We start from the raw sequence: 20,979 nt of genomic DNA on the forward strand, positions 1-20,979 counted from the left end.
TTGCCTCGCTATTAACACACTGATGTTAGATCCAGTTTGAGAAGTCAAGTGGTATAATAGATCAAGTACGTGTTTGCTCCAGATCAATATTTGTATTGGAATCTTGATCTCTGATGTATAGAAAGAGTTTGAATACCAATTTCAGTTGGAGCTCTTTATGTCCTTTTTATGGATGTTTGGAATCTTCTAATGAATTATATCTACTTTATTCAATTGACAAAATGTGCAAATTGTCTGTTGAAAAATAGGTAAATGCAGCTGAAAATACACCGTCTACTAGAAACAGTTCTTTCATGTAAGTCCTGAGATCACCGTCTCTCAGCTTGCTTCACATCAAGGCAGCAAACGATCTCCTAGTCAATCTACCAACAGACTTATTTCCTACTGCCTTCTTGTATACAGCCGCTGGCACTGACATTACTCTAAATGTTGTGCCCAAAGAGCTTGTGATGGTTCTCCCCTGATGGTTATGGCTGAGGTACAGGAACTGGAAAAGACATCCGGATAAATTTTTGATTACAGTGGACAGTTTGATCACCTTTGCTTTTCCTCATTCTTCTTTGCAAAGCAGCTTTAGTGGGCATGGATCGTAAGTGAAGCGGCATTATCAAGTCCTACCAGGGATGTTCTAGTGAATTGATGTCTGGACCCCATCTTGTCGTAATCGCTTTTTTCATGATTTTGCTGAAGTGATTTTCCCCTTCAACAAGCATTCCACTGAACATAGCAATTCTATTTAAATGAAGGTGGAACAGTGGGTCAGCGTAACAGGATGGAGTGGCCATACCTGGAACGACAAACAAAGCAGATTGTCAATGTGAGTATTGACAGGAGAAATGATTAGAGTCAACAATAAGCTTTTCTGTGTACGTTTGAGGCATGTGTGTCTTTTTTTTCAAGATGGACTTGCTTTATAGATAGATAGATAGATAGATAGATAGATAGATAGATAGATATGATATGAACCGAATGTTTTGGTAACATCAAGGATTATCATCCTCTTCATGCCGGCTTTGAACCAGAGGGAAAGGTCAATGAAGATATCCCCCCCGAAAGAATTAGCAACATGTTTCGGAGGCAGAAACATATTCAACCAGGAATATACAAAGCCACATCCATGTGAATGTTGACATCTGCATTATCGACTTACAGAGCTTCACAATTGGTCCATTGGATGTTGTTAGCTTGATAACATTAAGTAATAAACATGATGGGGGTCCCCTTTCAAGTCTCTACAAAGTGCATTCATAACGTACTGCTAATACATATTTCCCATAGATCTCAAGAGCTCGTACTCGATACTGCACATCCATCAGTCCTCCTGTTGGACTCTAACATGGAGTACTACATGTTCCCTGCCTGCACTCCAGCTCATGTCTGCACCCTGTGCACCAATAGAATAATGGAGTTCACCCCGCTCTGTTAAAACGAACACTTCTCCAACCACTGGGAGCTGAGTTAACAACTTTAGGTGGGCGACTCTACACTTATTTTGTACTTGGTGGGTTAACATTTTGTTTATTCTTTCTTCACCAAAGATGTGAAAATTTTAATAAACGCAACTTGTTCCAATTTGTTTTCCAGCATACAAACTCGGCGCACTAGCCAAAGCAGCATGAAGCTGCTTTGAAGTGAAAGACAACAGGCACCAGTCCTTCTTTTTTTTCACCTCACTTATGTATTCTATTGAGCAACATCGGCTGCCCACTGCTGAATGAAGTCCCTTGGATGTTTTCCTGCCCACTCTCTGATCATCCTCTAACCCTCCCACTGTCTCTGTCTCCTCATCACCCCCTTCACCTCCTCTTGTGGTCATGCGTTCCTTTCCCCCTCTCTGTCTCTCTCTGTCCCTTCCTTGAAACTTTGGTTATCACTCTCTCCTCTCTCTCCTTCCTTTATTCCTACACCTTAATTTATGATGTGTCTCTCCAATAAAGGTTCTCTCTGTGGACCAATCCCCCTCAGGTAAACACTGTTCGCTCTGTAGCACGACTGCCGTAGTTAGAGCTGTAAGCGCTGTTAGCACAGTTAGCTACGAGTCGCTGGGTAGGGCGCGGCCATGTTGAGAACCGTTCAGAGGCAACGATCCTCGTATCTTGCACCTTCAACTGGTGAGGATACTGACTTTTGGCTCAAAGTTACATGTAGAAATATCTCCGAGATGCTACATCTGGGCCTTCCAGCTCTGATAAATGAACACATCCTTCAGACCGGCAGATAATGAGGAGTCAGACCTATTCCTGGGACTGGAAGCCGTCATGAGCTCAAAGCCCCATTTCAGTTTAATGAAGCCGATGTCAGGAGGATTAATTATACAGGCTTTATTCATCTTTGCACCCTCTTTAAGAATTTCATGAGAAACTTGCACGATGTTAAAGCCCCTCAGTGAAACATCTGGACAACAGCGGAGTTTTTTGGTTTTTCCCGTCTCTGGTTGAATGTGTCTTAAATAATTAAATAAGAATTAATAAATAAGAATCTTCCAATATGGGAAATATGCAATCATTTCATACACATCCGTTTGATTATTTATGGCATGCTAATGAACGCTCCCCTTTGCATGACATGCACAGTTTATCTTTCCAGACACTGATCAACACATGCTCTGCATGTGTTTGTCAGGTTTATTGACATCAAATGCAATTCAGCATGAATGGAAGCAAAGTTATTACATCGTAACTTGCAAGTTATTTCTGCTAAGATGCAGATCACACGCAAAGAGGTCCATGCATTAAAAATAATATAAAATGGTTTAATGGACCCTGTTGTGTTTTACAATTTAGTGTTCGAAACAACTGCGTAATTCGTGATGTGACACGCTTACAAAATAAATATAAATTATATATACATGCAGATCAGAACATGTTCTGAACAGCAGATGCAGATGAGTTTGGTGTTATGAGAACATGGCAATACTTTCTGGTTCTTATTCCTCAGAGTTTTTTCCCATTAAATGTGGAGTGCCACTACAAGATCTTCTCAATCAAAAGAAAATAGAAAGGTAACATTAAGCAGGTCAAGCTATTTGTTATTTGACTAATTCACAGCACTTAAATTAACTAATTTACATGCTTATATCATTTTGAATGTGCTTTGTATCAACAGGTGTCTACTCATCTAGCAATCAGCAAGCGTTTCTAGCTTTGGCAGCTGCCCTCATTTACATCTGCATTAATGCACTTTTTTTCTGATGTGTGCGAGGAATGATAAAAGCAAATAACATGTATAAGAGGCCACTTATGTAAATAGCAGTGACACATTCTAGACTCTAAATCATTTGGAAACGCATCATCTTAAAGCCTAAATAAATTGCTTTTTGACCACAGACGGAGGAGGTGTGAGTTATATTTTCTTCTGATCAAGATTTAAAATTGGCCTGTATTTCTAAAAAATTACTGATTCAAACAAACTTCTTACAGCATAGCTTTTGTCTAGAGACCTGCCATTTGATTTGGGAGATTCCGATTATATTGGATTTACATGTTGATCACATTGTCTGTCTTATAAATAAATTCCATGGGAACAGAAACAACAGTGAATTCATCCTACCAACCAATTGTGTATCCTAAGCCACAGACTTGTATTACTTAGACGTATTTGCTATAGTACTCCATTGACATCCAAAACCTCTTTAAAACAAATCAATAAGCCATATATCGCATCGTGTCATATTAATTAACTGTCCACCAGTTAATTAAAACATGTAAAGTTGATCAACTGCAGATGATTGCTGTCAGCCGGTCATTGCAATGTAAGCACAGAAGTTACCAGACATGCTCAGTCTGCTCAACATCAAGCAAACTGTCACAGGTATTAAAAATACAGTTGTATAGTTAACATTCAGAAATGGGACCAAAAATATAAATAATTCCGTTTGATCATTGTTGATCAGTGTTACCTGTGAAATGGATTCTCTTCAAAGAAGAGAGACTCTGGGTCATCGAAAATCCCCACAAAGGAAAGCTGTTTGCATTACATTATTAATAGTACAGCATAGTAATTGCTTTATTTCCATAATCATTATGTGACTGCCCCTGTGAACTTTGGAATGCTTCATTTTACAGCCTAAAATTGGTGAAAACTGGGTTAATAAGTGACATTTGTTAGGGTAGAGCCAAAGAGCCAAAATACATGTATATTCTTTAACGAACAAACTTTATTGTGTTTTTTTGGACAACGTACAGCACAAAGAGGAGATTGGCTTAGCTATTCACCCTCGTATGAATTTTTCCAGTGAGATAATAGCTGTTAACTTTTAGTGTCCAACCAACGGGGTAAAGGATTGGAAATGTGAAATAAAGCCCTCCTATTACAGAGTTAACCCGGGATACGTGATGGGCTGTTACATAAAGCAGTATTGGTTCACCTCTTTAGCTCTGCTATTTATGTGCAGAAAATATTGGTAAAGAATAAAGGGGTTTCTACAGTTTTTGTTGTACTTCTTGTGTCTGAGGTACCTAGTAACTCTTACATTTGTAACCCATATCTGCTGAAAATCCACACAGTAATTTGCATGCAATCCAAAGAATTACCCTTTTTTTCTTTATGATTCCTCATGTTATATATTATTTATCTCATAAAATATATGTTTTCTGCCTGTCTGTCACCCTATGGAGGATTTGGAATCTTTCAGGTGTCTTACATCACTTTCATTTCAAAGGGGCATTTCCCTCAACAAGTCAGTGCTGTTTGAGGAAAAAAAGAAGAAAGCCATGTGAAAAGTCAGTTTATTTGCCAACACTTCGGAGATCAAGAGAGGATAATGTACAGGAATAATGTAAACATGTTGTAAAGTTGATCAACAAGCACCGTGCTGCATATCTGTGGATTCTTGGATCTGTTTTGTGATAACTGACTATTTCAACCAGTAACTAACAGATACCTAGCATTATCATACATATGGTCATATACACAGGTTTAAAGTAGACTGAAGAATCACATTCAAAGGACATACCATACATGTGAACTATAACATATTTACATGATAAACAACAATTACATTTGACAATTACAGAGCACAGTTACATAAATCTTTGACAAAAAAGATCACATGCAATGAAATAGATGAAATAACTTTAATGCAAATGTTGTGCTAATTTCGTGATTCTTGTTAATAATTGTCTTTCTGAGAAAATAACCTTATCCATATTGTTCTATGGCTCCAAAATAAAATGCTTGAGGCTGTACACTGGTGCTTTGTGCTGAGTGCTAATGTCAGCATGCTAACATTTGCATAATAACAATGCTAACATTGCGATATTTAGCTGATATTATGTTTACCCTATTCACCATCTTAGTTCTTTGTTTTAGCATGCTAACACTTAATAACTGGAACTAAACACAAAGTACAGCTGAGGCTGGTGGGGGTGTCAATAGTTTTGCATGCAATTGGTCATAAACCAAAGAAAGGGACTAATAAAAAAAACTGACCTGATGATGCTCTCAGAGGGATAGTTAGGGGATCACCAAAGTTATTACAATTCATCCTCTGGGGATCATAAAAGCCTGAGATACATTTCACTGCAAGCCATCCAATAGTTGTCAAGACATTTCACTCAAAAACACAGATGTCAACCTCATGTTGGTGCTGGAGCATAAGTTTTGGGATCAACAAAGTCTGTTTGATTCATCCTCTGGGAACCATCATTGTCTGTACATTTTATGCCAACCCATTGCACTTCATTGGATAAGTGAAAACTTTGACCTGCTGGTAGCGCTAATGGAAAAGTCAAGAAGATCACCACTGTTGTCTGGATTCATCCTCTTGGGAACTTAAGTGTCTGTACAAAAGTTCATAGCAATCCATACAGTAGCTGTTGAAATATTTCATGCTGGACTAAAGGGGTTGACCAACCAACTGACAGACCGCCATCCTTTTAGCCATAGTCAATATTTTTTCAACATGGCTAAAAAAAAAAAAATCTTTAAAAATCCTTTGATATTTAAAAGAGTATTTACTATGTAACAGTGACTCCATAGCAACTGTTTCATACCCAATGCTTCTCTGTAATATCCATTGTAAGGACTCATTGTGAGTTTCCACATGAAAGCCATTGATTGATAATTTCCACAATGTAGTCTCATTTTAATATACCGTTACTACAGGGACTTGTAGTTCTGCTGTGATGTTTGTCCTCACGCTTAAGGTAAGATATCAATACAGTATTTCCCATTTTTTTTAACCCATGTTCAACCATAGACTGTAAATAAAGATGAGCAATATAACAGCTTCCCAAAAGTGACGCTAAAGTGTCTCGATAACTCCTGGTGGCTAGCTGCAGCCCGCCCAGATATTGGAAATTGTACATTTAGTAGGACTGTTGAGAAATGTAACTTAAACAACCATAGACTGCATATATATAGATCTTATGACTTTATCTTCATACAGTCACTGATCGTGTTGCCAGCTACCTTAGCAACATTTCCACTGAAACCGGCGCTGTCAGATAGTTGTTTGTGTTCACATCAGTGTCGGCAGACATGAGGATAACACAAATCACAGGTTTGTAAAATAGAATATGCTATAAGCTGTGTTTGGACGAGCCTGTGTTTTTGCGTGACACTTATATTGCGGTAACTGTGCAGACTCTGACTCCAAATGACGTCAAAAAACGCAAGAAGGCAGCTTCGGTATCCAAGATACATTGGCTTCATTTTTGCACAGTGGGAGGACGTGGAGATGCGTCGTCCATCTTTACAGGTGTTCCATAGGCTGGTTTTAGGGGAGATAATCGTCCGAGGCCTCAGTACCTTTATCTACAGTCTGACAGACTCTTGAGGCTGATGTAGAGGGAGCTGACCATGGTGGCATCCTCCTGGATGGACTCCTTCCGACCCACACGCATCAGGGCCACGAGCGTCCTGGGCAGCTTCCCACTGAACATCAGGTAGATGCAGGGGTTCACACAGCTGTTCAGACTGGCCAGCAGCATCAAGATGGTGAAGGTCACAGCTGGTAACAACAGAGGAGCGAGTGAGAAAAAATATCAGCTGTGCCTTTAATTCTTACATTCTGATCTGTTTTACTTAAGAGGAACAATTTTTGATATTTTCTAACTTTGAGACATCATAAAAATAAACTACCCAATTTTTTTAACGTTGGGTAATTATGAGACATTTCTACTAATGTACTGTACTATATCAAAGTGTGCGTTCATGTGGAAACGATACACTTCCCGGTATAATATTATTATGAATACTATATTATTAATAATCATAATGTTAAGTTATTAGTAGTATGAATAGTATTATTACTGTTATTCTTATTAAATAAATATGTATATTGTCGAATTTTTATTCGTTTCTTTTTTAAAAGGAAGTTGTTACTTTACCTAAACTCAATCACAGGGAATCCGGATTCCTAATCAAACCTATAATTATTTTTGCAGCATTGCCATTCAGTTACCAAGGATATAAACACAAAAAGTGTTTAATCAGCACAGCTGATGTTGTGCAGATATCACAATCAGATTTGGCATGCCCTCCATTGTCATCTCAGAATGTTTCCGGTTTAAAAAAAGCAAAACAAATATGTTCCAAATAAGAACGTGTCACTGAGATCCATAAACTCTGTCATCTTACTCTGAGTGGGAGCCTCAACGTCCCAGACGGACCAGAGCTGCACGGTGAAGAACGGCGTCCAGCAGATGATGTATGCGAGCACGATGACCACGGTCATCTTCACCGTCTTCACCCTCGCCTTGGACACCCCTGCCACGCTGCTGGCCCTCGAGGACAGCGGCTGACCAGCTGCCTCCGCTACCTGGTGCGTCTTCATGTGGAGGTTAATGTGCACGGTGCGGCAGATGCGCACCTGGCACACGATCACCATGAGAACGGGCAGGACGAAGATCACCAGAGTCGTCCAGGTCACGTAGGCTCTCGGTCCCCACGGCTTGATGAACTGTGCCCAGCAGTCGTACACACCGGGAGCGACCTCGACCCGGGAGAAGATAAAGATCTGCGGCAGGCTGCCGATGAAGGAGACGCACCAGGCGGCGCACACCGGGCCGTTCCAGCGAGCCCTGCGCCTCTGGAACGTCACCATGGGGTTGCAAATGGCTTGATATCGGTCCACAGTCATCACTACTATCATGTAACTGGAAGCAAACATCCCTACCACCTGCAGGTACTTCACCAGGCGACACAATACGTCCGGCCCGACGAATCGGTCGGTGATGTCCCACATGAGTTGTGGACAAACTTGGAAGAATGTGACCACCAGATCGGCGACGCACAGCTGGAAGACGAAGACGCGCATGCGGGAGAGCTGCTTCCTCCGCTTCCACAGCACCAACAAGAGCACGAAGTTAAGGATCCCCGCGGTGATGAAGATGATGGACAGAAGAGCTATTTCCACTTGAGCCAAGCGCTCATCTCGCGGCTCATCCCCGGGTAGTGCACTCCCCAAAGTGATGTTACTGACGTTGACAGTTACCCAAGCCATGATTTCACCCCGAAATACAGTAGGGAGTTGAAAACAGTTATATTCTAGTCAAATCCAGCGGAAGTGGAGCATACAAAATGCTAGCAGGCAGCCTGGAATTACACTTAACATTTTCTGCAAAAGGTTATTCCTAGAAAACATTGTCGTGGGAGTTTAGTGGGTGTGTGTGTGTCCAGTAAGCAACAGGTGTTGAGAGACTCCAGGCAGAAACTGTAGTGTTGGTAAAGGACAGCAGAGGGCTTTATATCTCCTCATCTCTGCAGGAAGGAGGAGCAACCTCCCCCTACAGAAAACATTTATCATAGTGCCAAACACATAGAGGTGGAGAAGATTCAAACATACAACTTTGGATTCTGCAGTTCATGCACGTATACAAAAAAAAAGTCAGTCTTTTCAATAAAAAGTAGAACCTTTTTAAATAGACATTTTCTTTACAGAACACATAGCAAAGAAATAATACACAAATGCAGTTAAACTGAGAAGAAAACCGAAACAATCAAAACCAAACTTCTGCTTTTCAACATGGTTTCTACCATCAATATTTCCTATAGTTTCTGAGCATAACAGCTGCTTATCCAAAGGATTTGCATAAAGCTCTGTAATAACACATTTAGTGAAATGAAAGGTACACATTTTCTCATATGGTGTCAGCTGTGTTGCTGAGAGTATATTGTATAAAGGAGAACAAAAGTGGCTCTGGGGTTATTTAAAAATAAATTGCATTCATCAGCGGCTGCACATTTCCCAGCTCTTACATTGTCCTTTCACAAAGAAATGCAGCAATCTGCTCGATCAATACATCAATACCTGTGAGCGGCACAATTACCTCCTCATTTAAGGCTTTACGTGACTGAGGAGCTCATCTTTGTCCATCTGGTAACGACTCTTCTTCCAGATGTCACGGAGCTCCTGTAAGGTGGTGCCTATTTCCTTGCCCGACGTGACCCCCAGCCTCCTCAGATCGTGACCGCTGACGGGGAAGCGGGGGACGGACCACCTGCTGAGCTCTGCCAGCATCTTCTCCTCGCCTTGATACTTCAGCAGCTCACACACTTTGCTCTGGGTGTCCAGCTCCCGACTCTGAAAAGATACAGCATGTGTGTGAATTAAAAGAACCAGATTAAGAATTTCCCATTACAAAAAAATAATTATAACTTGATACGCAACAATTAAAAAACAGAAATTAAGGTATAACTGATTTAGATTTGAACATTTAAACACTCAGCTGATCTGCTTCATCAACACTGTGTTTCTGCTCAGATTCGATTGACAGCGGCTGACAACCTATTCAGAAAATACCACTAACTGTCGTCACCCTTTGATCAAATCATTCCTAAATCTGATTGGTTAGTACTAAGAGCACAGGGGAAATAAACCATAAATACAGACACCTATCCCTTGTGTTCATGAACAGCGTGCATGCATGTAGGACCCATTTTTTCCTATAATAACAAAACAAGTGTGATTAAGTGTGTGTAAAAACACAAGAACTATTGCCATCTGACAACTGGAGGAGGCTGAAACCTACGTCAAAGATAAAGTCAGTGAAGGGTGTGAGGCTGTCCGGCTCGTCGTCGTTCTTGCGGAGCTCCCGTCTGTATTTGACCAGGAACAGAGCCAGAGTCTTCTCCTCCCTGGACACCTTCAGCCTGATGTCCATCTTTTCCACCTCCTCCGGGCGGCGGAAGAGAGCAGCCAGGATGGTCATGGGCTTGGGAGAGTGGTCTTTGGTGTTCTGCCACACTCGCTTCATCTCCTCAACGTTGCCATCTGGAGGTAAACCTGAGGAGGAGCGGGGATGGGAAGGATGAGCAGATTTTATAAATGATAACATGTATTGGTTTCCTGGTAGAAGTCTTCTGCAGTTACTAAATAGCCTGAGAGGAGTTCAATAATCATGATCCTCTCTGTCTAGTGCTGACTTATACCAGAGTTCACCGTAACACAGAAGTCAAGAGGCATTGAATCCACTCCATCTTCCGGGTAGTAATTAAAACTTTCCTCGTTTAGAAACAGCTCCAAATTGTCAGACTCTCGAGAATTGTTGAGCGTTGACATTACTGATCCCACTTACTGATGCCTGTGTACTTGCAAACAATAGCCCAATGTCCCCTCAAGACCCTGAGCCGTGAACCCTCTGGGATTTAATTTATATTTGGTAAGTGCTTGAGTGTCAATTGCCAATCAATTGTTTTTGGCTAAATAACATCATTAAGCAAAGATGAATAGTAATTGTTGATGAATAAACTTGGTGTGTAACAAAGCCAATGCTAGCATTTTTCAGATATATATATATATACCATGCTTAAAACCCATGTGCCAGTCCTTATTTTTTAACCAGGTTTTTTTGTGTAACACCACAACACTAACTGCAGAAATGCTGACTCATGGAAAGTGTGCATAGAGGGCTCAAAATGTCTGATAGAGAGCCCTCATGCACTTGACAAATTGACAGTGGGACAGCCCTGAGTCCTCGCGGATTTAGCAGGAACACTCCCCAAAGTCCGCGAGTCTGTGAGTGTGGACATTGAGATTGGACCAAATGTCCTAATGGCACGGTGCATGTTCTCTCAGGGAATTGTCAAAAGGAATATGAGCCAGGACAAAAGGGAAAATATGTTCCAAACAACAAGTGAATGAGGGTCTCATCAGTACTAGAGACTCCATAAATAAACAAAAATGTCCCCTTAAATTTGAATACCCAACTAAAAATGTTTAGTAAATGCATCATACGTATTACACCTACTAATTTATGCTGGCTCCAGCTTCATATTTGGAATATTCCCATTTGTTGTTTTTAAAGGGGCTGACCATGTAAAGCTAATGTCACCAGCTCAAATCTGTTTAATTGTTATGGCATGTCCCATTTTAAGCTTCCTCTTTTCTCCTCAAATTCCTGGAAAAAATACTTTTCATTCCCTGCCCCCTCTCTCACCTATGTACTGGGCCAGTTCCAGACTGTACATCAGCTCCAGCAGATGAGCAGCGTGGTTACCAACAACCATCTTCTTTAGTTCGACCCAAATCCGTTCTCCTGATATGGCTGCAAGTCCACGACCGTTCTCCCTAATGGCGGCCAGCGTCTGAGCCTCGTGACAGTCAGGCTCCATCGCCACCCTGCCGTAGAACCTTGAAGTGATTTGAAACGGTTCAGGCTCAAGCGCTTTTAGGTCAGACAAACATAAACAATGGTTTTCTTCTTTCAACTAAGTTGAATTTGAAATAAGCCCACCTGAAATAGCGCAGTATTCTCAAGTAGTCCTCTTGGATTCTTTGTTCAGCGCTGCCGACAAACCGAACTTTACGATTCTGCAGGTCTTCGTATCCTTTGAAATAGTCATATAATGTGCCATCAAGCCCTAGAAAAGGTCAAGAAAACAGAAATGTAATGAATAAGTAGCAATGTTTCTTGAACTGCATGCTACTTACATTTACATTACAGTCATTTAGCAGACGCTTTTATCCAAAGCGACTTACAATAAGTGTATTCAACATAGGTATTCAAGAGAACTACTAGTCACCAAAAGTCATAAGTGCATCCTTTCTTAAACAAGCATCTAAAAGCATAAACTGATACCACATGCTGGGCATCTCTGAGCACAAACACACCAATACCTAGAAACATGGAATTGATGGTGAGGTCTCTCCGCTCAGCGTCTTTCTGCCAATCAGTGGTGAACTCCACCTCCGCATGACGTCCATCCGTCTGAACATCCACGCGCAACGTGGTCACCTCGAAGTTCTCATTGTGTAGCTATGAAAGAAGACCAGCAGGCAAAGCACAGATGGCTTGAGGCACGGCAAAGACTCCAATAATGCCCTTAGCGACATGAACATAGTCCCTCAAACAACTCTCACTTGTAGGTAATGCAGTATGTCAGAAATAAATAACAGTGTCACAATCTGTAAACTACTTAATGCTATTAAATCATTGTAGGCAATTTTTATAATTATCCAACATTATGGAGCCATATGCTCCAGTACACAACATCTGCTCATAGATTCAACTTATTTACATAATTCAGGAATTAGAGCTTCCTGCGTCAGGGTTGCTAAGTACATTTTATAATGTAATGCAAGTTTTCTCCCACAATCCATCAGGATGGCTGATCCACTAACATCTTCAAATCAAGATGTAAGAGCTGCTTATTTGATTGATCAGACAGCATGTGGAAGAAGAAAATGACCCATTTAGTACTTTACCCTCCCATGATGCAACTGCCTGGTCGAACAACAATGATCTTGTATCACCGCTGCAGTCTTTCTGTACAATCCCATTTTGTGTGTGTATATGTTCATATGTGTATACTTTGAATTGCATGCATTAGAATGAATGTGATTTATGTGGTCACATTTTATTTATTTATCTATACATCAATTTTTTATGTTTTGTTATCATTTTTTAATTGCTGCCTTTATTCTAGGCTTGAAAATATGAACATCATTAATTTTTAAAAAGAAGTAGCCAATTAACTTAAATTAGTATATCTATCTCTGTAAACTGAAATCATTGATTCTTCTGCAAACGTAAAGGATCTCGGCTCACAGATAGTTTAAGTAGTCTTCGCAGCAGCTTTCCAAACAATGGTACAAAAGTGAACGTAGGATACAGTTACATCCTGCCTGCTCAGACAGGCCAGCCTCTTACTCTTGCTGTAATGGTCCCATGCTGCTCTCCTTTGTTGTTGATCATCCTGATGCCGGCTTTTTGGAACATCTGCTTCATCTTCTCTGGAGTGGCTGTGGTGGCAAAGTCCACGTCTTCAGGCCGTTTACCAGACAGCAGGTCTCGTACAGCACCTCCAGCTATCCTCAGCTCATGCTGGTGCTTCGCAAACACCTCTGGAGAGAACAAACACACACACTTACAGGAGTTGGGTAGCTTTTCAGAGGAAGTGTGTCTGGAGGCCCAAACAATCTCACTGGTTTAATCAAACCTGGAGGGGCAGAGCTGGAGAAGAAACTTTCCAAAATAAATCAATAGTCACCAATCAGTATAAAAATGTTTAATTATTATTTTTTCTCTTTTATATTCTAAATGCAGTTCTCACTTTGACAATTAGCTAACAAGCCTTTTTGACGTTTCACTCGAACAATGAGATTATTACCTCCTCCGGTTCAATTCTGGAAATTAGTTTTAGCCTTCACAAAATCATCTATGCAAACAGCCTGTGTGGGCCTGTTCAGACGGATTATCATGGCTGGCCTTAAAAAAAAATGTATAGAGCCTGTTCCAAAGTGGAAAAAACGAATATAATATTGGTTGCATTATGGGAAATCTAGGATCAAGCATTTGTTGGCGTTTGACCCATACTAGGGACTAAATGTCAGAATATTTTGGCCTCTTCTGTATCAATATTGACTGTTCACTTTTAATTTGTCTCTGGCCTAGAACCCCAATCTTAAAATCATGTATTGGGATTAAATAGCCTTTAAGACATGCTTTAAGATTTGGATTTCATATAGTCTGGCAATTTCTGGACTTTTGAGGCAGACACTGATATTGATATTTAAGATATTCAAGAGTTTTAAAAATCGGTATTTATATCATACATACACAAATATATTTGATGAGAATCCTTTAAAATCAGTTCTTTAAAGCACTTTGACCAAGATTTGTAGTAGAAAAATAAACGTGTCAGTGCACTCTGGTGGACAAACTGATACAGTGACAGTGTTTCTGAAAAATCCCAAACATCTACTGCTCTCTTACATGTACTGCAAGTCTTGTTAAAACCAACACATTGGCAAACTACCTTTACTGCCACGTCTGTAAGTTAGACAATAAGTCAAGAAGAGCAGAGGTGTAAGATACCTCAGCTGTGAGGTGTCTTGTCATTGCTGCCTCTCACCTGCCAGTCCATTCAGTCCATCAGAGAACAGACACTGGAACTCACTGGTCTTCAGCTTCATAGTGAAGAGACTCCTCCAACACAAAGATGTTCGACCAATCACACGAGGACTCAATGTTCTGCTCCACATCTATACAAAACAAACAAAAAGCATTGTATTAGATTAGCTTTCATCGAGTGAGCCAGCTTAACTACATGTCATGTAGTATGTCATTGCCAGTCACGCTGGCGAACGTGAGCGGTCCGCGTGCACTTGTCACAGTGTTCAAGCTGTGTTTGTTACACACGAGCGTCATCCACGTGGCAATGTAAACGCACTAAACACAACTGACCTGCAATTTAAAAATAAGTTGCTATGACCAGACTATCGCTTCATGATATCTCTCTGTGCTCGTTCCGCTGTGAAGCTTGGCAGGAAGTGTTTCGATACCGTGCCGTTAACTGACCAATAGCGCGAGGTTTCATCAGGCTGACTGGGCGGGATTTAAGAGAACTCGCTGTCAACAGCTTCTCGCGAGACTTCAGTTTGCAGCTTTAGGGGACTTTCCGGCCGGTGAAGCGGGTACCGTACTGTCAGATTAGTAAACGGAACTGGAGGCAAATGGCTAAAGTGGAGCTGACACCGCTCAGACCATGGGACGACTTCTTCCCCGGCTCGGAGAGATTCGCTAAACCCGATGGGAAAGATTTGGTGAAATGGAACAACAGAGTTGTCAGCAACCTGCTTTATTATCAAACTAATTATTTGGCTCTGGCCGTCGCTGTTTTCCTCGTTGTAGGGTAAGTTACATATGGTCATTTATGGTATTAATACAGCGGTTATCAGGCGTTTGGTTGGTTATTTTCGGCTATATGGTTGTTAGCTTTTCAGGTAGTTTGAGTTGTTCTTCACCATTTGCTTTTGTTGTTGTTGCCCCGTTAGTGTAAACTTGGATGTAGCCTACCTTAAAGGGATTAAAGATGATGGTACAGACCGAAAGAAGCCCCTATACGTATAAATGCAAAGATATTGTTCCTACTATAATATGATGCACTGTTACTGTTATGTACTGTCAGGGTGAACTCTCTTCTTTCTCAACAGGGGAACCAAAGCCAACAATTTTAATCCAGTTTGTGCCACTCATGTAGGAATACAAATTGAGACTTTTTCATTGATTATTAATATGAAAGTGCTAATATATGATGGCATGAGGCTCATATGATGTACCGATGTGGAAGCACATGGAAATGAATCAATGTTGAGCCCTGACTCATACAGTACACGATCCAAAATCAAGATTTCCACAGGCCTGAAGTACAAGCACAGACACGGACTGCTTACTGAACCAGACTACTATCTGATGAGGTAGAAACGAGGTAGATTCAATCAGATCGGGGAACACACGGTTAAATCTCTCATCTAGGGAATATCTTGGCTTTAGCTGGCACTTCATTCCAACTAGAGCCCAGCTCACTAAAAATAGCGATGCCCTGTCATGGTCTGTCCACTGATCTGTATGATGACATATTGTTGCCATGATCATAAGCTGTGTGTCTAGTCAGCTGTTGGAAAGCACAGTTGTGAGAAAACAGTACCCGATTTAGGAGATCACCCAGGGTTGGATCATTTCTCAATAAGATATTGAGTCATGTCACCAAACCAACAAGGATGAACTTTGACACATTAGTTTACTTGTTTCACGAAACCTTATGTGGTTATTGTTACTTTTTCCGCTGTGTCAGCACATTGATTGTGTGTGTGATAGGCAGAGGAACCAAACTTGTGACTATAATCAATATGAAGTCACATGTAAAAGGACACACCAGGTAGGCCGCCTGCTGTATGTCATAAGAATGGAGGAAGAGAAAGTACTTGTATTTGTTATATGGCTTAAAAATACATGAAGAAAGAACAGTAGTTGCCCAACTTTGTTGCATATTATAGGTTTCAAAACCATCCAAGAAAATGAAATCTTCCAACATGCTCACCATAACATAGTTCCAGTGAGGATTTGTTTCTCAAAGCAGGACTAGTGGGTAAAGCTAAAGCTAAGCTGACCTTTTTTTTTTGTTTACAAAGAGAGCTGTAGGTTTTGTTCATGATAAGAGTGACCTCTAGACAAATCAGTAAAAAGACTTATATTGGAAATTTTTGTTTCACAATCCATGTCCCTCGCTTGGTATACAACTTGGCTTCAGGAAGATAGTTTAATGCAGTGTCACTAATAGATACAATTTATAATGGACTACATTGAGGTAGACCTGACTAATAAGGGCAGATCTATTGGCTGATACAAGGTTATCAAGGATATATTAATATCAGCAAATAAATCAACAATAAATTACAGTACAGAATAGGCAAAGATATTTTTGAGGTCATTTAGGAACAGTATTGCCATAGTTTGTCACCAGGCTGCATTGGCAAGTTTGTTTTTTTTAAACTGATCATTATGGGCCCCATGCTTTAAAAGGGAATTTAAGGGATCCTTATCAAAAATGTTTTGTGTATGTTTACGTGTTAATGAGGCAACTTTTAAATACAAAATGTTTCTGTAAACTTAATAATATAATGCCAACTACATAAAACCGAGTGCCAGTAGCAGGCTGTGTTTGGCCTAAAAAAAATTAAAAGGAATATCTGCGAACTGTCTTTGAGTGTTCTTCAGCTTGTGAGACCTGTTATACACGATCCCCAGTGTTTATGAAGACAAACAACTCAAAGAGAGCTTCAGTAAGTTGAACTGAAAGAGACAGGCCACGCTCACAGAGGTCATGGACTTGGCCTGATGACATCACCTTAGTCATGCCAAGGCTGGATTTATCACACAAAGCTTTTCCATCCAGGCATGGAGAATACGGCAGTAGATGTGATAAAATCTATGTCCATATACAGCTTTATATATATGGTTCATTTTCATTTTCATTTTTGTGAAAATAGTTATTGTGTCCCAACTAAACTATTGCAGCAGGGGTGATTTTATGCACAGTTTTGGAAAAAAGAACAACAAAGGCTATTTTCATTGTCATTGTCCATGAATTTGCAGAATATTTTTCATGATACATGGATTAATCATTTGGACTACAAAATATTTGAAAATGGTGAGCATTTATTTATAAAAAAATCCCACAGCCAAAGTGGCACCTTTTTTATTTATTTATGTTATTTGACCCTTAGTCCAAAACCCCAAATATATTTAGCTCATATGACAAAAAAAAGCAGCAAATCCTCAAATTTCAGAAGTTGAAACTAGAAACTGTTTGGTATATTTGCCTAAACAAATGCTCAAATAATCATCTGTGGGCCTGTCCTATTTGAATCGAAGCACATACTAACAGGCGTCTTGTTGTTGTCCAAACAACGTCTAACCACTTGGGGGAGCCAGTGACCACACACACACACACACACACACACACACACACACACACACACACACACACACACACACACACACACACACACACACACACACACACACACACACACACACACACACACACACACACACACACACACACACACTATTCTACGCTCCAGTTGTATGAGAGCGGTTTCAAACTGACCCCTCTGCTCCTGTGTGTCCTGTGTTGCTGCCCCACAGGTTCCTGAACCCTCTGGGGATGTTCACAGCCATGGCCGTGGTGTCAGGTGTCTTCCTGGCTTCGCTGTGGGCCGGAGACAACAGAGCTGTGATCAGCAACTTCAAGAGGAACAACCCCACGGCCTTTTTGATCGCCGTCATGGTCGCCAGCTACATGTTGATCTCTATGCTGGGGAGCGTCATGGTGTTTATGACGGCCATCACTTTACCTCTGGCTTGTGAGTTCAGAATGATGCTGTTGAAGAGAATTTTAAGCATGAAAATGTAATATACACCTGTTACGGCCATTGAACTTTTGGCAAAAAAAAGTTAAATGAATATGTTTTATGACATAATAGATATCTAGTTAGAGGATAATGATCAGTGCATTTAAAGTGAAATGAACCGTAGGCAACAAAATCAAAATCAGTAAAACATGTTTTGGACTGAAATTTTTCAGATCTCCAAAGACTGATGCTCATTTAGTTTGACTTGAACAAAGGTTTATAGGTTTGTTTTTGCCAAGCGTTTAAAACACTCACATTCTCTGTTCTCATCTGCTTCTACAGTGATATTTGCACACGCTTCCTTTCGCCTCCGCAACATGAAGAATAAACTGGAGAACAAGATAGAGGGAGCCGGACTCAAGAGGTCACCCATGGGCATTTTGCTGGAGGCTCTGGGTCAGCAAGAGGAGAACTTTCAAAAGATCCACAGCTTTCTGGAGGGAAAACTGAAGGAGTGATTGGACTTCATGCACTCGTGTGTGTTCTTCATTTCACCAAAGATCTTGACTTTTTGTCTCAGTCCAAACCTCTTAAAGTTTGTGTCATATACAGTGTGTTTACCGTGTGTGTGTTTGCGTTTGAAAAGAAAGATCGTAATCTTTTATCTTTTTCCTCAGGGTATCTGTCACTCCTCCTCAGAACTTGTCGGGGCACTTTTTTCTCAAGCGGTGATGACAGCATCTCACATCTCCGCTATGCAATGTGTCAGTGTTCATGTGAAACACAGCTGCAGGCTCCTTTCTCGGTATGAAATCTGTTTAATCAGTCCCAGAAACAGCCTAGGTCCTGCCTGTTTACTCCCCCGCTGAGATTGTGAAAGCAATGCAAGTGTTGCTTTGTAACAAAGAATTTTTTAAAAAGTGCACAGTCAACATGCATCACTGCCAGGTCTGGACTGTTGAAGTTTTTGAATAATGTCTTCTCATTGCATTGACAAGTTTACTTAACTTTGCATTAGAATAAAAACAGATGAAAAGTCCATGTGACTCCAAACGCTGATCACTGTGTCAATATTTTAAATGAAAGACTTCAAAGGATTGCAAGGTCTTAACCCGGGGCCATCAGTATTCCTCCTGCACCTCTTGACTCTTAAATCTTGACAATGCCCCCCCTGGGTGATGGATTGGCTAACTTGGCTTTCCTCTCCACTTACCCCAAATGCTAATCAATGGGCTGCAGTAGATTATAGAGAGCTGAGCGCTGCACAGTGACAGAGTGGATTCATCTGCAGTCATTCACCTTCAAAACCTGAGTTAGTGCTGCGTCAGCTACTTCCAGCTGCTTTTTTTTTCATTTTTTATATATTGGATTCCATTTGAAATTGGCAGCAGATAACGAGAATCCATGCGGAACATAATGGGCTGTTATTTGGTTATGTGGCAGCGTGTATTGATTGGGGGAAACATGACGATAAGAATGATGGGCAATAAAAAGAGTAATCACTTCAGAGGGCTGTTTTTTTTCAATGTGTCCACGTTAACCCTTTGCTTTCAAAATGACACTTTAAGGCAGCATCGTTTCCCCATAAGGAATGCCTGGTATTTATCTTCTGATGACCTCTGCACACTCGGGCGTAACAGTATTCCAGTAGCCCTCTGGTTTAACTTTGACTTGAGCTGCAAGGCTTTCCCCCTTCTGTTCTACAGTAGTGATTTATGTCCTCTCCCGCGGTGCCTCATCTCCAACCATATTTTGCAACTTGGAGGAGTGAACCAGAGCGCTGGTGGCAATAAACTCAAGTAAAGTCATGTCCCACAGGGCACAGTGGAGACCCTTGTTCAGCTGCAGCTGCTGTTGAGATCCGAACAACACGTGTGTTCTGCCGCACGCCCAACAGGTGTGTGATTTCTACTCGACAGACGTGTAATCCAGGAGAGGAAGTCACAAACAAACACACACACGCGAAACATCACTTATCCTTTCTCGGTGTTTTTGCACGAATAGACAACACTTAACCAAGTTGTCATTTCGAAACGACTATAATTGCTTCCGTAGGTAACCATCGGTAACACAAAAACAAATAATAATAATAATTAAGCCTTTATTAGTCCCACAATGGGGAAATTATTTCTCTGCATTTAACCCATCCCGGAGGAGCAGTGGGCTGCAAATGAAGCGCCCGGGGAGCAACTTGGGGTTAGGTGTCTTGCTCAAGGACACCTCGGCATGTTGCCGGTAGAGGGGTTTGAACCACCAACCTTGTGGTTACGGGACAAGCGCTCTACCTCATGCGCCACAGCCGCAGCCGCCCCAAATCTGTGTATTGCTTCTGCACTAGCTGCTAAGTAACAGTGCTGTGTGTGTGTGTGCTCTGGACTTGCAACATCTGTTTATTTTCCACCACAAAAAAACAAGGTGTGGGTACAGGGAGTCATCTAGTTTTATTTAATACTTCATGTTGTTGATGATGCACCATGCCTGGCGTGGCGCCTCTGGGTTGAGCCCCTTCCAGGTTGACATCCTTCATTCTTCAGCTTGCCTGAGAGGCTTTGGGCTGTCAGTTAGCAGATGTGGCTGCTTGGGCCGACACTACAGCTGATCATGTGACACGTTAACGATGACAGGCTGTGACCTTTGCGGTCTTCCTTATGTTAGCTCTTCGACCGTCCCATGCCAGGCGTGTAGAAGGAGAAATAGATACAGCGTCGGAGGCGGAGCCCCGTGCTTTACCTTTTTAAGTTGCTCTTTGGCACATGAAGCACACTTCAGAGATCTTTCAGTTATCTCCTGCATTCATGGACTCATAGAGCATTGTACACTAACATGACCTTTAACCCCGCCTCCCAGACCTCGGTCCAGCCTCGTTCTCAGGCTCATTCACATTAACAGAGGAAGGA

The 20,979-nt window shown here is 41.2% G+C and overlaps 3 protein-coding genes across 4 annotated transcripts; 1 reads left to right on the plus strand and 2 right to left on the minus strand.

Annotated features, from left to right (window-relative positions):
• Positions 1-5,980: 5,980 nt before the first annotated feature.
• avpr2b.1 (arginine vasopressin receptor 2b, tandem duplicate, 1) lies at positions 5,981-8,458 on the minus strand. Its single transcript, XM_054616770.1, has 2 exons — positions 7,582-8,458; positions 5,981-6,952 (listed from the first exon to the last, which is right to left on the minus strand). Exons 1-2 carry the CDS (start codon positions 8,444-8,446, stop codon positions 6,753-6,755), a joined length of 1,065 nt encoding a protein of 354 aa, XP_054472745.1. The 5' UTR covers positions 8,447-8,458; the 3' UTR covers positions 5,981-6,752.
• Positions 8,459-8,918: 460 nt separating this feature from the next.
• On the minus strand, positions 8,919-14,740 carry trnt1 (tRNA nucleotidyl transferase, CCA-adding, 1). The gene is made up of 8 exons (XM_054616769.1): positions 14,631-14,740; positions 14,299-14,428; positions 13,095-13,288; positions 12,062-12,200; positions 11,679-11,805; positions 11,382-11,575; positions 9,975-10,228; positions 8,919-9,526 (listed from the first exon to the last, which is right to left on the minus strand). Exons 2-8 carry the CDS (start codon positions 14,426-14,428, stop codon positions 9,281-9,283), a joined length of 1,284 nt encoding a protein of 427 aa, XP_054472744.1. The 5' UTR covers positions 14,631-14,740; the 3' UTR covers positions 8,919-9,280.
• Positions 14,741-14,828: 88 nt separating this feature from the next.
• Positions 14,829-19,587, plus strand: arl6ip5a (ADP-ribosylation factor-like 6 interacting protein 5a). 2 transcript variants are annotated; one of them, XM_054616883.1, is made up of 4 exons: positions 14,829-15,078; positions 17,877-18,094; positions 18,425-18,617; positions 18,760-19,587. In XM_054616883.1, the coding sequence occupies exons 1-3, from the start codon at positions 14,900-14,902 to the stop codon at positions 18,598-18,600; spliced, it is 573 nt and encodes a 190-aa protein (XP_054472858.1). In that variant the 5' UTR covers positions 14,829-14,899; the 3' UTR covers positions 18,601-18,617; positions 18,760-19,587. The 2 variants fall into 2 exon arrangements, with proteins under 2 accessions (XP_054472858.1, XP_054472857.1); XM_054616882.1 differs by having other exon boundaries at positions 18,425-19,587.
• The last annotated feature ends 1,392 nt before the right edge of the window (positions 19,588-20,979 follow it).

Source organism: Anoplopoma fimbria, chromosome 17, assembly GCF_027596085.1.
Source record: "Anoplopoma fimbria isolate UVic2021 breed Golden Eagle Sablefish chromosome 17, Afim_UVic_2022, whole genome shotgun sequence".
Taxonomy (NCBI): Eukaryota; Metazoa; Chordata; class Actinopteri; order Perciformes; family Anoplopomatidae; genus Anoplopoma; species Anoplopoma fimbria.

Excerpts from the sequence above, each read along its gene's own strand:
- avpr2b.1 (XM_054616770.1), bottom strand. The coding sequence starts at position 8,446 with ATGGCTTGGGTAACTGTCAACGTCAGTAACATCACTTTGGGGAGTGCA. Across the intron at positions 6,953-7,581 it reads CGTTGAGGCTCCCACTCAGA|CTGTGACCTTCACCATCTTG; the intron begins GTAAGATGACAG and ends TGTTGTTACCAG.
- trnt1 (XM_054616769.1), bottom strand. The coding sequence starts at position 14,428 with ATGTGGAGCAGAACATTGAGTCCTCGTGTGATTGGTCGAACATCTTTG. Across the intron at positions 12,201-13,094 it reads ATGGGACCATTACAGCAAGA|CTACACAATGAGAACTTCGA; the intron begins GTAAGAGGCTGG and ends CTTCTTTCATAG. Across the intron at positions 11,576-11,678 it reads AGAATACTGCGCTATTTCAG|GTTCTACGGCAGGGTGGCGA; the intron begins GTGGGCTTATTT and ends AATCACTTCAAG.
- arl6ip5a (XM_054616882.1), top strand. The coding sequence starts at position 14,900 with ATGGCTAAAGTGGAGCTGACACCGCTCAGACCATGGGACGACTTCTTC. Across the intron at positions 15,079-17,876 it reads GCTGTTTTCCTCGTTGTAGG|GTTCCTGAACCCTCTGGGGA; the intron begins GTAAGTTACATA and ends GCTGCCCCACAG. Across the intron at positions 18,095-18,424 it reads CATCACTTTACCTCTGGCTT|TGATATTTGCACACGCTTCC; the intron begins GTGAGTTCAGAA and ends CTGCTTCTACAG.